Genomic DNA, 14,647 nt, shown 5'->3' with positions numbered 1-14,647 from the left:
CCAATGTTGGGAATGACTAAAACTGTTAACTTTCTTGATCTTGTCCTGTTCAACACTGAGACACAATATCTTTGTATCGTTCAGATTGATACCTAGATATTTGACTACAGTGACTGCCGTTTACCAGACGCGATCATGCCCACGCCTGTATAGCGCCCGTAAATCATATCTCGGCGTGCAAACAAACGCTCCCCTTAACAAATTTGCAAGGTGAAAATTTTATACTGTTAACTTATATAATTTTTGAGAAATTAAAACTGAAACCAAAAGCATTTGTTCAAAAAAAGAAAACAGTGGTGTCTTCCTCAATATAACATGTATCAACTGTTCTCATTGGTAAGCGGAAGTCGTACTGTCTATTGGAATATTCCGATCATTCAGTCTATTTCTATTCATGATCAGACAAGGTGTTCCGAATTATCACGAATTTGCAGAACAAGCAGGTGAGGTGTGTTGCTTTTGTAGCAATCTCAAAAATTAATTGTAATCAATGTTAAAATAAAACAGTATTGCTATGTTTATTTACTTGTTTACTTACTAGTAATTTCCTGTTATATTTAATTATCGGTTTTACAGGGGTGCAGAAAGTAAATGTGAGTAAAAATTCTGATGGACGAGTTAAAAAATGCAACTACCAGTTTGATGGGTGATCTATCTTTTTTCTGATTGATTGTATTATAATTTTATTTATTTATTTATTTTGCATTGAATCCGTGTCTCCGCATCAGCCATGCAATAATTCCAAACCATTCAAACAATGTCAATAAGACGACTTCAGAGTTCAGAACCACACAAGCGTGACATTCCGGAAATGGGTTATAGTGAAAACGGAACCAGAGGTTCAAAAATCCCATCGCCCAACTCCCATGCCAAGTGGAATTTTCACGCCGGGCAAGTAATATGTTAACTGCATATGCCCGATGACAAGTGACTAATTAACACCTAAAACTCTTCTCTTTTTTTATTATTATTATTTTGTTACAAATCTCGGTAAAACCTTTGGAAAAAGTTCCGATCGTTCGAGCATTTACATAGCTCTAAGGAGAACTAACCCTAACCCTAAATGCTGGAACAATCGGAACTCTTGCCAGTGCGTTAACACCAAAATGGAAAACAATGTGTTGAAAAGTTCAATAGCAACTTTAGAGTTATTCCCTTTTACTATCGACTAAGATCGGTAATTTCCGCTACTGAACGTTTGACTGCATTGCTACAAGTAATCAGTTTGATGATCTTCAAACTTGGAAATAGCATCCAATACGCTTTACAGCTTATGTATAGGGGAATGTCCGAGTAACTCTCCATTCCTGAAAAATAATGGAGACTGAGTCCCATTATTTTTCAGGAATGGAGAGTTACGAGGATATTCCCCTACTTAAAATACATCACTGAGTAATAAATTTTATGTGAATATATGTTAGTATGGAAATTAACACCAATGATTTTGGTGGGTTAATTAAGTAGGGTTTCATCTCTCAATTACTGAAAAATAATGGAGCGTTGAGACAATACTGTGCAAAAATTGTCATATTGAAATTATATTAGACGTTAACGCAGTGGACTCTGGAATCTACTCTTTGCAAATGAACAATGCACGTTTATAATTTCCGAGTTCACTTGAACAAATAAATAAATAAATATTATGAACTGTATTCTTATAAACGTTGCAAGATATTTTAGTTTAGATAAACCTTGTAGCAGAACATACTTAATGTATTTCGGTACTTTGCAAATGTAAATCTACGTCCGTGTAAAATAAATGGGTACGGTGAAGTTAGATTTCATTAGCCCTACGTCATAATCGTGACAAGTTAGATTTCATTAGCCCTACTCCATAATCATGATGATGCGATGCCCTACATGAATATATTAATTTTTTCTGCTTTATTAATAGTTTTTAACAAATAAATTATGCTCAATAAATTAAAAATACAAGGCTGCAATCGATGTACACCCCTTCCCTTTTGTTGTTTACCAATCATGCACTATTTAAAAACATTAACAGAGCTCATGTTTACTTTGAGCCCAGCCACGGCTGTTTGCGAGAGACTTTTCTCAGCTATGAACTGGGTAAAAACATTCCAGAGAAGTATTTTGGGGCAGAGAATGTTAAATAATATACTCACAATAATGACACATGGGCCAAAATCCATAAACATTTTTCAACCAATGCCAGCCATAAAAGAATGGCTCACAAGTGGAAAGGGTTCTCACCACATCCACGGCCACTTATACATACATCGACACAATCATTATATTGAGATGAACAAGTGGACACTACCAAACAAATAACAAATTTTAAATCGACAAATGGACAATATTTAAAAGATAAAGTTTAAATCAACATATAGAGAAGACAGTGGATACTACTGGACAGACATATACATTTAGTACTTACTGAGTAAGTGTTCTAACCTACTGGCAAAATTCTTTATTTGTGCAGTCAAACCAATTACTTTCAATATTATTACATTATTAAGCACTGTATTAAATTAAATAGGAGTAAGACAATTGGTTACCTTAAGAAGTATGGGAAAGTGGAAAAATATATGGGGCAAGTGAATATCGATTGGCACTTGCCCTGTGGTAAGTAATTTTTTTGAAATTTTTGAACCCCTGGGAACCATGCCAAAATGGCCCCAAATGAAAATGGAACCAAACTGGACAAAACAGAAACTAGCGTTGGCTGAAACGACACCACAACCTATGGCTAAAACGGAACCCCCAAAAATGTATGGCTAAAACGGTATCATTACACGAACGATAATATCTTCAATAAAACAACAGCTACATTGTATATTAATCTTTTTTTATTTTGTTTTATTTTTATTTCTATATAGCGGAGATAGAAGTACATGTATTAGTAGTTCACTAGAAGTCGGTGAAATGCAATCAAATGAAATGCTATTACAGCTTGTTTTTTAAAAAGTATCATTCTCGCCATTACATTGAGGTGCCCTTATAGCCAAATCGGTTTCGTTTTCACCAACAAAAATTGTTCCGTTTTGATAGTGGTTCCAATTTAGTCTAATTCCCAGGAAACGAGGCTTGTGAAAGGTCAATAGTTCCTAAAAATTAGTTGTTTACATTGAAAGTACATGCATGTTAGCAATATGTAAATATTATCTATATGAAAGAAATGTTAATAATGTAGTCTTGATCTGAATATTTCAACATGTATACATGTAGATTTGTCAATCAAGGTTTGATTTTGTTCTTTTGTCACGTGATAACTTATTAAGTGTCCTTAATGTTTTTGTCAGTAAATATATAAATATATATTAAAATATTGCTAAACAAAAGTATATTTTCTAGGCTGGCAGACTAGTGAAATATTTAAAATTTCTGTACCCCTGAAAAGGGGGCGGAAATTAGTGTTTGCCGAATTGTTGCGTACACTTACGCCCAACGTCAGTGAAAACTTCAAAAGAACAGTGATTAATAATTAACTGTTTGACAGTGGTGGTTATATAGTGACAGTCATAAAGTTAATCAGTGAGAATGGTTAGTAATTAATTATTAATGAACAGTTAAAACTTCAAAATGACAGTGATTAAATTAATATTTATTTGATGATTCTTAGTGGTAAACTTGTCAATAGGACTAAAATGAAAAGTAAGGATGGTTAGTATAATTATAAACAGGCCCGTAACCGGTGTGTGTGTGTGGGGGGTGTTGGATCGGGATTGAGAATTCCGCTCAAATGAAAAAACAAATGGGATTTTAAATATAAAATTCCTTGTCCCCAAATGACCAGGATAACGTAGCCGGGTTTGTTACCCGTCGGACTCCTCAATCACCAAATCAGTTATAGCGGTATTGTTAAACATAAATATTCCTTGCTGTTATTTGGAAAGAGTAGCCATGTGGCAACAGCGGATTTCATCTGTGACCAAATGTCGATATAACTGTGCATTTGCCATCCAATAACCGCCGATTAGTAGTCAATATGTTCCAGTAGGCTTAAATTTTTGCCATGTATCATTTATTATTTATATATCGTACATTAATTGGTATGACTGAAAACAAATGGTTTCTTGTCATGGTTCTGTGACCAGGCCATTTTACATGCATACATGTACCACCACAACTTAATGCAACTTGTTAACATACATGTACATGTGTAACATTGTTTGGCAAGGGTTTTTTTTATAGATATAAAAATCTGGGACCCCCTCCCCCGTCTAGGGCTCTGCACCTTTGGCGCTTGCGTTTGAAGAGTTCCATCAACATAAAATTCCATGTATTCTGTGTAGACATTTGCAGAGTTTTCCTAATATTATAACTGGAGTGAAGAACATATTAATTATTATATCTCCTCATATATGGAAGAAATATACAGCAGTGTTAACTGGTTTAGACAAGTGCATGCTATATATGACCAGCTAATGAATAAGCAATACAGTACAATTATTTGGCTATGACATGGAAAATGTTCATTTTAACGATGCAGAAAGTTGACCAGTTGAACTTAGGAACACAAGGGACATTGTTGTAAGAACATTTGGCAGCCATCAAATGTATTGGGTCCCTGCATAAAAGGGAGGAAATAGTTTGTTTAACAATGCACTCAACACATTTTATTTACGGTTATATGGCGTCGGACATATGGTTAAGGACCACACAGATATTAAGGGAGAAAACCCGCTGTCGCCACTTCATGGGCTACTCTTTTCATAAAAATGCAGATTGCGCTTCACTGAACAATCTTCAATATGACATTGCCAGTAAAGAAAACTGTGCTTGCAAAAGTTACCTCAAACAAGGAAGGAAATGTTTTATTTAATGACAAATTCAACACGTTTCATTTACGGTGTCGGGTATATGGTTAAGGACCACATAGATATTGAGAGAGGAAACCCGCTGTCGCCACTTCTTTTCGATTAGCAGCAAGGGATATTTTCCATGCACCATCCCATAGACAATTTAAGATAGCACATATCACAGCCTTTGATGTACCAGTCGTGGTGCACTAGTGGCTGGAGTGAGACATCCCAAAAGAAGACAGCTTTAACCTACATTGGTAAGCAGTGATGTCTCTACTGGCTGATGGCATTGTGAAAGGTCACAATTTGGAAATCCCATCAAATTTGGCTTTGAAAACAAAAATGCTCTATTGGTTTGTGGTACTTAAGCTAATGAATTAGTTTTGATCTTACCCAGAATTGCTGAACAATTCATGTGTAAATGACAGCCCATTTCTTGTGCTTCAAAGTGATCATGCTTTGACAATGGACAACCATGCACAACATCAGGCAAGAAATGAACCAGATGACTATGTTGTGTATGAAGATAATAGTGAGATGAAGCAGACAGTGTACCAGATGATAACGTATATGTGGATGAGGACAGTAGTATGTATACTTAACTCCAAAAGAAACGCGAATACGTAGATTGGAGGTTTTGAGTGCACTCATTGAAATACGTCCCAAAGTTCTTAAAATAATCGTTTCTATGAAAAACTTAAACAATTCGTAAAGATGAGATTTCATGTTATTGACATGTTAAAAATCGAGGTCGCATTGTCATTTGAAATGTCAAGGCCATGGCGCTTCTTCAATGGCGTCACATGCCACTCAAACATGTCCACTAATAGCGGGTGTGTCCGCCATTGCTGGCCATGACTGCCGCACACCTCCTACCCATGGAGAGGAAGAGGTTCCTGATGAAGGCCCTGGGCACGTTGTTGTAGGTGTCCACGACGGCCTGGCGGAGCTGCTGCTGTGTCACAGATGCGGGTTCAGATCCGGGCTTAAAGCTGGCCAGTCCATTGTGATGATGTTGTGCTGTGCCAGGAATGCCTGGGTGGCCCGTGCCGTGTGTGGCCTGGCATTGTCGTGCTGGTAAACCATCTGACGGTGACCCGCGAAAAAAGGCACCACCACAGGCGTGAGCACTTCGTCGATGTAGCGCTGTGCTGTGACGCCCCTGCCGCGTCCTCGGCCGTTGTTGTCGAAGATGACAGGTTGTACACGACGTCCCCAGGATATGGCACCCCACAGCATGACGGAAGGCCCTCCCCAACGGTCCCTCTCCATAACACACGCATCTGTGAAGCGCTCACCTCGACGCCTCCACACCCTCATACGACCGTCGGCCCTATCTAAGCAGTAGCGGCTTTCGTCGGAGAAGACGATGTTCTGCCACTGTCGGTTCCGCCACTGTCGATGCAGAACAGCCCAGTTGTGTCGTGCAAGGCGGTGTCGCTGTGTGAGACGTTGTCCAATGTACGGTCGACGACAGTTCAGATGGATGGCGATCAGACGACGTCGTACCGTGGTGTAGGAAACGGGGCGGTTGTGGGTTCCCACTGTCTGCCGGGCTGTTGTGGTGGCTGGTACGAACCGATCACGCATGTGAGTTCGGACGATGTAACGGTCCTGGCGCTGTGACGTCACTCTGGGACGGCCGCTACGTGGACGGTCGACGACGTTGTTGTTCTGTAGAAATCGGTCTATGAGACGGTAGATTGTTCGAGACATGGACACCGAAAGCACGTGCAACCTGCCTGGCATCCATTCCGGCCTCCAAATTCCCCAAAGCTCTATGTCTGGAATCAGCGTTAAGTCGTGGCATCGTTGTATCGCTACTCGTAAAATGAGTTGAACATTGCTGTCTGGCGTTTCTTTTATACCCAGGCCTGGTAGTGTTTCACGTGCAATTCGCATCTTTCATGATCCACCCGTTTTGCATTCCAGATCGATTTTGGTCGTCAATTTCAGCACGTGCGTGACGTCACACTGTACTCGTTTTTTTCATGCGTTATGTGGAATTGGATACGCTGACAAGATGGCTATTGGTCAACTTAATCGATTTGTACATAGTTTATTCAAATGTGGGTTTTTTAATATTTTAAAATGTTCGCGTTTCTTTTGGAGTTAAGTATATAACACTGTGCACTCAATTTATATATTATCTTCAGGGGATTCGTGCTATGGATTTGTTAACAATTTGTTCGTTCGTTCATTCATTCATTCATTCATGGTTTGGTATTACAGTTATGCATGGTAACTTTTGAGTGCTAATAATAGTTGTATAATCTTGGTTTCTGCCTGAGGGTAAAACAGGTATGGCACCATACCCAAATGTTTTTGCAGATTTTATTTTCTAAGTTAATTTTTGACAAAACAAATTACTTATCATTACTGAATGATTTTTTAACCCTAACCCTAAAGTTAACCCATTTTCTATCTGGAGGAGGCCACCCATACCCCATAATGACTGTGGTTGCATTCAATTCCATAGCACCATGCATATCCAAATATTTCTTTTTGGCAGAAACAGTGATAATGACAATGATTATTCAATGAGCAATGGTATATCTATATTTGTGTACCTCATCTTGATTTAAATTTTAGATGATTATTTACAATTTAAGGTTCCATTTTGTTTTAGAATTCTTCAAAACATGTTAACGAAACTTCAAAACTTAATATTTAAAATAAAAAGTGTCTTTGAACACAAATTATTCAATTTTCATATACCTCCCCCCCCCCCCCCCACCGCCATTTTACATGTCAGCCATTTTAACTGCTTGACAATAATCTGACAGTATTACAGTCAGTTTTGATGAACTTATTGACCCCATAGACATCAGTTTTGCCACAAAATCACATTTTTTTTTATTGATGGACTGGTAGCCATTTTGAAAAATGGCCACCATCTTGTTCACACCAACTTTAGATAATGTCATCTTATATTTTCATGAACACAGCACCCCAGATATTAATTTCCACTATAGTGACAAATGTTATACTTCCAGCACCAGTTACTGTTGGAAATTAGGGGGATTCCCCAAGAGCCTATTTGCATATTCATATGCTATTTCTCTATTTAGTTGGAATACTTAGTTTTTAAAATACCAAGCGAGCTCCTCTAAATTTTATGACATGTGTGACACTGACAGGAATGCGGAAGTAAATAATGGCAACTTTGCCAAATTATGAATCTTCTTTATTGTGCACCAGTTGTCATGACCAGTATTCGCAAAAAGTGAAATCGGCAATAATAGTTGGTATAGTTGTTAGTAAAACAATAAAATATAAAAACGATATTAGGAGCAGCAGTTATATTATGTGTAAAAACATATTTTTTAGTCCGCTTGTGCTATAATTATTTTATAAGGCGGATAACTCCAAACACGATAGTAGTGACCAGGTTTTTGTTAATGCTGCGTTTATCCTGAATTTTTTTATTATTTAAACAATTTTTAAAAAGAAAATACATTTATTGAATTAGAATGGGGATAACTACATGTATGTCAAAGTAAAATTCAATTTGCGACTGTATAACCAGTATGAACGCCTGCAAATCGTCAAATAAAATATAGTTATACCCTAATTATTATTGCGAATTATTATTGAAATATATCTTAATGCAAAAAAAAAAAAAAAAAAAGTCGGTCTCTGGTCATACCACCGGCCTCGGTGGCGTCGTGGCAGGCCATCGGTCTACAGGCTGGTAGGTACTGGGTTCGGATCCCAGTCGAGGCATGGGATATTTAATCCAGATACCGACTCCAAACCCTGAGTGAGTGCTCCGCAAGGCTCAATGGGTAGGTGTAAACCACTTACACCGACCAGTGATCCATAACTGGTTCAACAAAGGCCATGGTTTGTGCTATCCTGCCTGTGGGAAGCGCAAATAAAAGATCCCTTGCTGCTAATCGGAAGAGTAGCCCATGTAGTGGCGACAGCGGGTTTCCTCTCAAAATCTGTGTGGTCCTTAACCATATGTCTGACGCCATATAACCGTAAATAAAATGTGTTGAGTGCGTCGTTAAATAAAACACTTCTTTCTTTCTGGTCATACCAAAGTTCCAGAATTGATGCCACAATGCAGCTTTTTTTTTTTAAAGCATAGATTGCATAGAAAAGGTGGGTATATTTTATACAGCAAGAAGGGGATTATTTAAATTGAAATTAGAATGCATATCCTAGTTCATTTTGGCTTCAAATTCGGTTTTATGTCATAGCAAGAAAAGCCTGTCAAAAATCGCTGTCAAATCGCCGCTCGCGCTGACCACAGACCAGAAATTTATTTTGTTTGGCCTAAAATATATCTTTTGTTTAGACTTCTATAATAACCGTACATGACACTCTCATGTACTTCAAATGTAATTGAATTTTTTTTTTTTTTAATGGGGGTGCGCGCATGCCCCGACAAACCCCCTCAATTTCCCCCAGCATTACACTCCAGGAGCTCCATTCAAGGCTAACTATTATGCCAACCCTCTGAACTAAAATCCGTTGGGGAAACACTGTAAACTGAAAAGCAAAGTTATAGTTGTGTAAATTTAATTATACTGTCATCTCATACCAAGCAACAGTACAAATAAAGGAAATGTTGTTTGTAAAATATAGCAAGGAATAAGCTGTAAATTCTATGATATAAACATACCCCAGTAAAAGCCTTTGATGATTCCTTCTCTACCATGACAGGTGCCCAACTCATTCCAGTCATTGGGAAGAAGTCACCTGGCACCACATCCATGGGACTTAACTGTAAGACAAAGTCAAACAAAACCTATAAGCTTTTTGTTCTTGTTATAAAACCAATAACTTGTTAGCTTTAAAGGCATTCAGCCACGGATTTACTTGGCCTTATTTCTCTAAATATGGGTTATAAATAGAAACTACATTCATTTGAAATATCAAACTTCCCTATTGTATCATTCAAAACATTTTAAAAGAACCATGCTGGAGGGAATCCCATAACAACCAGTCGGCATGCTTCATTGTTAAATCTTGGAACTCTTTTGTGAGAAGTCCAAAATGTACAGCAAAACCGAATAGTGATGAGGCTATATATACAACAGTTGTGTAATGTAACCCTTGAATTTTATATAAATGTGTATAAAGACTTGGCAAATGCGGGCTGGCTACATGTCAAATAAATTTTAAAATATTATTTTATAACACAATAATGGCAAATATGCTGAAATAAAATAATAAACAGTTGGAACATGAACTCACAATTTTATTATTATTATTATATATATCTGGGTGGTTTTTTTGGGGGTTTTTTGTTTTGGTTATTTGGGGGGGGGGGGGGGGATCTTTTATGGACCTACAGTACACAGGACCACAGCAGGTGCATGTGCATAATTTTAGCAAGTGGGTCTAGACTGAGGCAAGCGAAGTTTACAGTGGGGTGTTAAGACACACTTCCCTGGAAAATTATTGGAAAAAAAAAAAGAATAGAATATTTGCTTAAGGAGAGTTATAAAAAAAAATTCAATGGAGGGGAAGGGGCAGCAAGGGTTATTTTGTTTGTCAGATAACACTGCATCACACTCTGTGAGAGATGTCGCTTTTTTCTAACCACAGAATCCTTCCAGATATGGTAACTATTGAGATTTTGCTGATAGTGTCTTTCAATTTTTTGCAAAAATGGAACAGGTTCATTTTCATGACATAAATCTTGTTCTTTTCACAACTGACAGCAAGAAGGTACATAATAATTACACTATCCATTGTTATGTTCTTATTTATCTTTACTATCTTGTTTGCAGAAGATAGAAATATTTCTCTGCAACAGTAAAAAATTTCTTTACCTTTACATGTCGGGGGGGGGGGGGGGGGGGGGAAAGATTCTCCTGGAACAAGACATTGTTTATCAGACTTGACTGGTTGTACAAGTAACAAAACTGCTCAGGTAAGACCAATATGTGTTTTTGGATCCTTGGCATTCCACAAATGTAATCTAATCAAGAGGAGACCAATATCAATCTAATTAAAATTAGCTCCACTATTACATGTGGATTTAACAGCAGCCCGTTGGAGCTTATGTCCAGTTGACCTTTTATTCGACCAATCAAAACCTTACTTGCAAAATCATGTCTGTGATTTTGAAAAGAATTTGAAAACATTCGGGATTATGCCGAGAGTATATGAAATGATTCGGGTGAATTACGAAGTATGCCGGAAACTAACTGCAATATAAAATTTTATATAAAATTTGTTTCCAAGACAAAACAAAAAAACATGATGGTATAGTAGTATACAATCCAGAGTTTATTATTGCACTTTTCCCCCTGTTTTTTCAATGTTGAAACAGACCAACAAGTTTGCCTATTGCATAAATAGTCTCGTCCGATATTTTTAGAATTTGTATGCTCTCGAATAACGCTATAAAAGGCGAAGTGTAATTGGTCGATGTTACAACTGTTATTTATAGATGAAATGCCACCCAGACATGGGAGTCCATGCAATGATGTTAAATCTTCTGGTAAACCCAGTAGAGCTAATTTTAATCAGATTGGACCAATATAAGAAATAATGATTTTTGGACGTGTGCTGACAACATATTGATGTCGAGTCCTGACACTAAACATCCTCACACTTCTCATCCACCACCATGCAGATACTTGCCAGCACAGTTTATTCCTTAAAAGGACTGGTATCCTCAATTTACTGCCATTGTAATGTGTTTCAAACTCATAAAACTTTGTAACGACTACATTAAATATTTTTTCCAGTTTAGAATATGTGTATGCATATGCAATATGTTTTCAGTTGTCCTAATATTGTAGTGGCTCAAACTTCATTTTACGTCCTAAAAGATATCTCTTTTTTTATGTATGTATGAAACTATTGAGAGGTAAAATCATGTTTAGACAACTACAAACATTAGGATGACCAGAAACACTGATGTTGTAAAACTACATGCACCAAAAAGGAAAATGTATTTAAGTTGTGAAAAAGGCTGTATTTAATTATTAGTCGGAAACAAAGACAGCAAACTCAGAACAGTCTCTTTAACAGATCATACTGGTAAGCATGCAAATGTGGTAAAGTTTACCCAAGCTCATCAGATATATGGTCAATTGAAACTTTAAATTCCCAGAAAAGCACTGTGATTATTGCTAGACTAGATGTGATACAATGAACTCTTTCTTTGGACATGGAAAAATAAATCTGCATTCTGTTTAATGGTACGGAATGCTTCTACATAATAACTTAAAAGCTTTATGAACAAAACAGCAATTAGTGCTGAGTATGGTATTTTGTTGGGACTCTGTATGACAAAAAGGATTGTTCCTTTGAACAGTTTTCATTGTGAAAATGCTGGGGGAAAACTTACCTGTCGAAAAACTACCCCTTACAAAATGAAATGATATCCAGACATCAGACAGTAACTTCCTACTTGTTGGAGACTTCAACAGCCAATCCCAGATCTGGGGTTACAACAACATTGACAAAAGAGGAGAGGAGATAGAAAACTGGCAGGATGAAAAGAACCTTAATCTCATCAATGACCCACTCGATCAACTTACATTTTATTCCAAGCGTTGGCATTCCACAACATCCCATGACCTTCTGTACTGACGATGTCCATAGAGTCATTAGTCGAGAAGTAGGACCACAGCTAGAGAAAAGTGACCATCGACCGGTCCTCCTAACCTTAAGTGATAGCAAAATCCATACAACTTCACAGCCCCCAAGGTGGAACTACAAGAAAGCCAAATGGGAACTTTTCAAGCTTCGCACGAACGAGTTGACCAAAGAAATTGAAGTGCAGGGAAGGAACATAGACTCTGTAGTGAAGGAATTCAACCTCCAAATCATTAAAGCTGCCAAAGAAAATATCTCAAGAGGAGTCAGGAAAGTATATATGCTCCTTACTCGAATAAAAAAAACTTTAAATGGTACATGAAGAACTGACCCAGGTAAGGGAAGAAGCAGAGTCTAACCCGAGCCAAAACAACAACCTAAAGCTTCAGCATGCTAAAGTCATATACCTCAGAACCAAGATTGAATCCAAAAGAAAAAGCTGGAGAGACGAAACTGCTGCACTTAACCTTGAAAAGGACAGCACCAAATTATGGAAACTTACTAAATGAGGAAGAATCCCATGGACAGAAGATCTTTCAATGATCAATGGAGGATGGAAATATACTCAAAGGTACGAAATATGCTGACCTATGCCAAAGAAAGTGACATCACCATCACAACAACTCAGATGAAAGAAGCACGAAAGGGAACAAAAAGAAACGGCATGTAGAGCTACCCCGCAAGATTCCATGACGAATAGTATAACTCTACCAGAACTTGAAAATGCCCTCAAACATCTAAAAAATAAGAAATCTCCAGGACCTGATGGTATTACTAATGAAATGCTGAAACACCTAGACAATACTACGTGATCCAAGCTGTTGAAAATGTTCAACCTAAGCTGGTCTGAAGGCAAGGTGCCACAAATCTGGAAAGAGGCGGTGATGATACCCATACTGAAAACAGGTAAAAACAAACAAAAGGCAAGCAGCTACAGACCCACCAGCCAAACTAGCTGTGTCTGCAACACCCTAGAGTGCATCATCAATCATCGGCTTCAATAGTTCCTTGACACTGAGAACTTTATCACTCAAGAACAGGCAGGATTTAGACAATTCCGCAGCACAGAAGACCAGGCCACCTACCTGTCACAAGTAATCGAAGATGCTTTCCAAGCACAGAGGGTTGTTCTTGCCTCAGTCATTGATCTGCAAAAGGCCTCTGAAAAGGTCTGGAAAGATGGCCTGCTAGCAAAGCTACAAAAAACAGTATATGTGTCAACATGTACAGGTGGATCAAGTCTTATCTTCATAACCAAAAGACGAGAGTAATGGTAGATGGCCAACACAGCAAGAAAGTACTCATACGCCATGGAGTACCTCAGGGAGGAGTACTGTCACCTACTCTCTTCATCATCTTCATCAATGACTTGGTCACACAACTACCCAAAGGAATACATGCAACACTATATGCAGATGACCTAGTTTTGTGATGCTCGGAGTATGCAACAACAGCAACATATCGCATGCAGCTTGCCCATGACAATGTTATATCTTGGACTCGAGACTGGTGCATGACAATCAACAAAGACAAGTCAGCTGCCACTCTTTTCTCACTCTCCACAAAGCAGGAAGTAGGCAACCTAAAACGTGATGACACGCCTCTCCAGTATGAGGACCAACAGATATACATGGTGGTCATTTTTGCCAAGAGACAGACCTGGAAATCACAAGTGGAGAAAACCGAGGCCATAGCTTGAAGAAAACTTGCCATAATGAGAAAACTAGCTGGCACCAAGTGGGGTGCTGATCATAACATACTGAAAAGTGTCTACCAATGAGCAATCAGACCACATCTTGAGTACGGATCCAGTGCATGGTCAACAGTAGCAAAGTCACATCAACAAAACCTTGACAGGGTTCAAAACCAAGCACTGAGGATAATAACTGGAGCAATGAGGTCAACCCCCATTGAGAAAATGGAACAGCTCACTGGCATCATACCCCTCAGGAAATGCTGGGACTCCAAGCTAATGATACAAGCCACTAAGTTCAAGTCTGTGACACAACACCTAATGAACAAGAGAATGAATGCCTATCCCTGCAACAGACTCGAAAGAACTAGCTTTCATAAACAGAGCAAATCACTCCTGAGGCAATAAAAGGGACAACTCCCAGATAAAATCCATCAAGTTAGTACTGTCAGCTGCATCCCACCATGGGAACCACAACTGAACAATATAAAGATCTGCACAGTGGTCCAACACCTCACCCCTGGAAAGGAACACAGTGAACTACACAAATGAGCCCTGACACTGACCATGATTGATGAACAGTACCCAGAGACATCATGAACACAGTTATATACTGATG

At 38.2% G+C, this 14,647-nt stretch overlaps 1 protein-coding gene across 2 annotated transcripts in view; it reads right to left on the bottom strand.

Moving 5' to 3' along the window:
- LOC121368228 (ribosomal protein S6 kinase-related protein-like) overlaps positions 1–14,647 on the bottom strand; it is a 139,986-nt gene that overhangs the window by 25,872 nt on the left and 99,467 nt on the right. For both annotated transcript variants that reach the window (XM_041492866.1, XM_041492865.1), the window contains one exon: positions 9,400–9,501. In XM_041492866.1, coding sequence (XP_041348800.1) covers positions 9,400–9,501 — 102 coding nt within the window. The remainder of the gene's footprint in view (positions 1–9,399; positions 9,502–14,647) is intronic.

The sequence above is a fragment of the Gigantopelta aegis genome, chromosome 3, assembly GCF_016097555.1.
Source record: "Gigantopelta aegis isolate Gae_Host chromosome 3, Gae_host_genome, whole genome shotgun sequence".
Lineage (NCBI taxonomy): Eukaryota > Metazoa > Mollusca > Gastropoda > Neomphalida > Peltospiridae > Gigantopelta > Gigantopelta aegis.
Note: the sequence above shows the minus strand (reverse complement) of the source record. Positions and strands in the feature narration are given on the sequence as shown.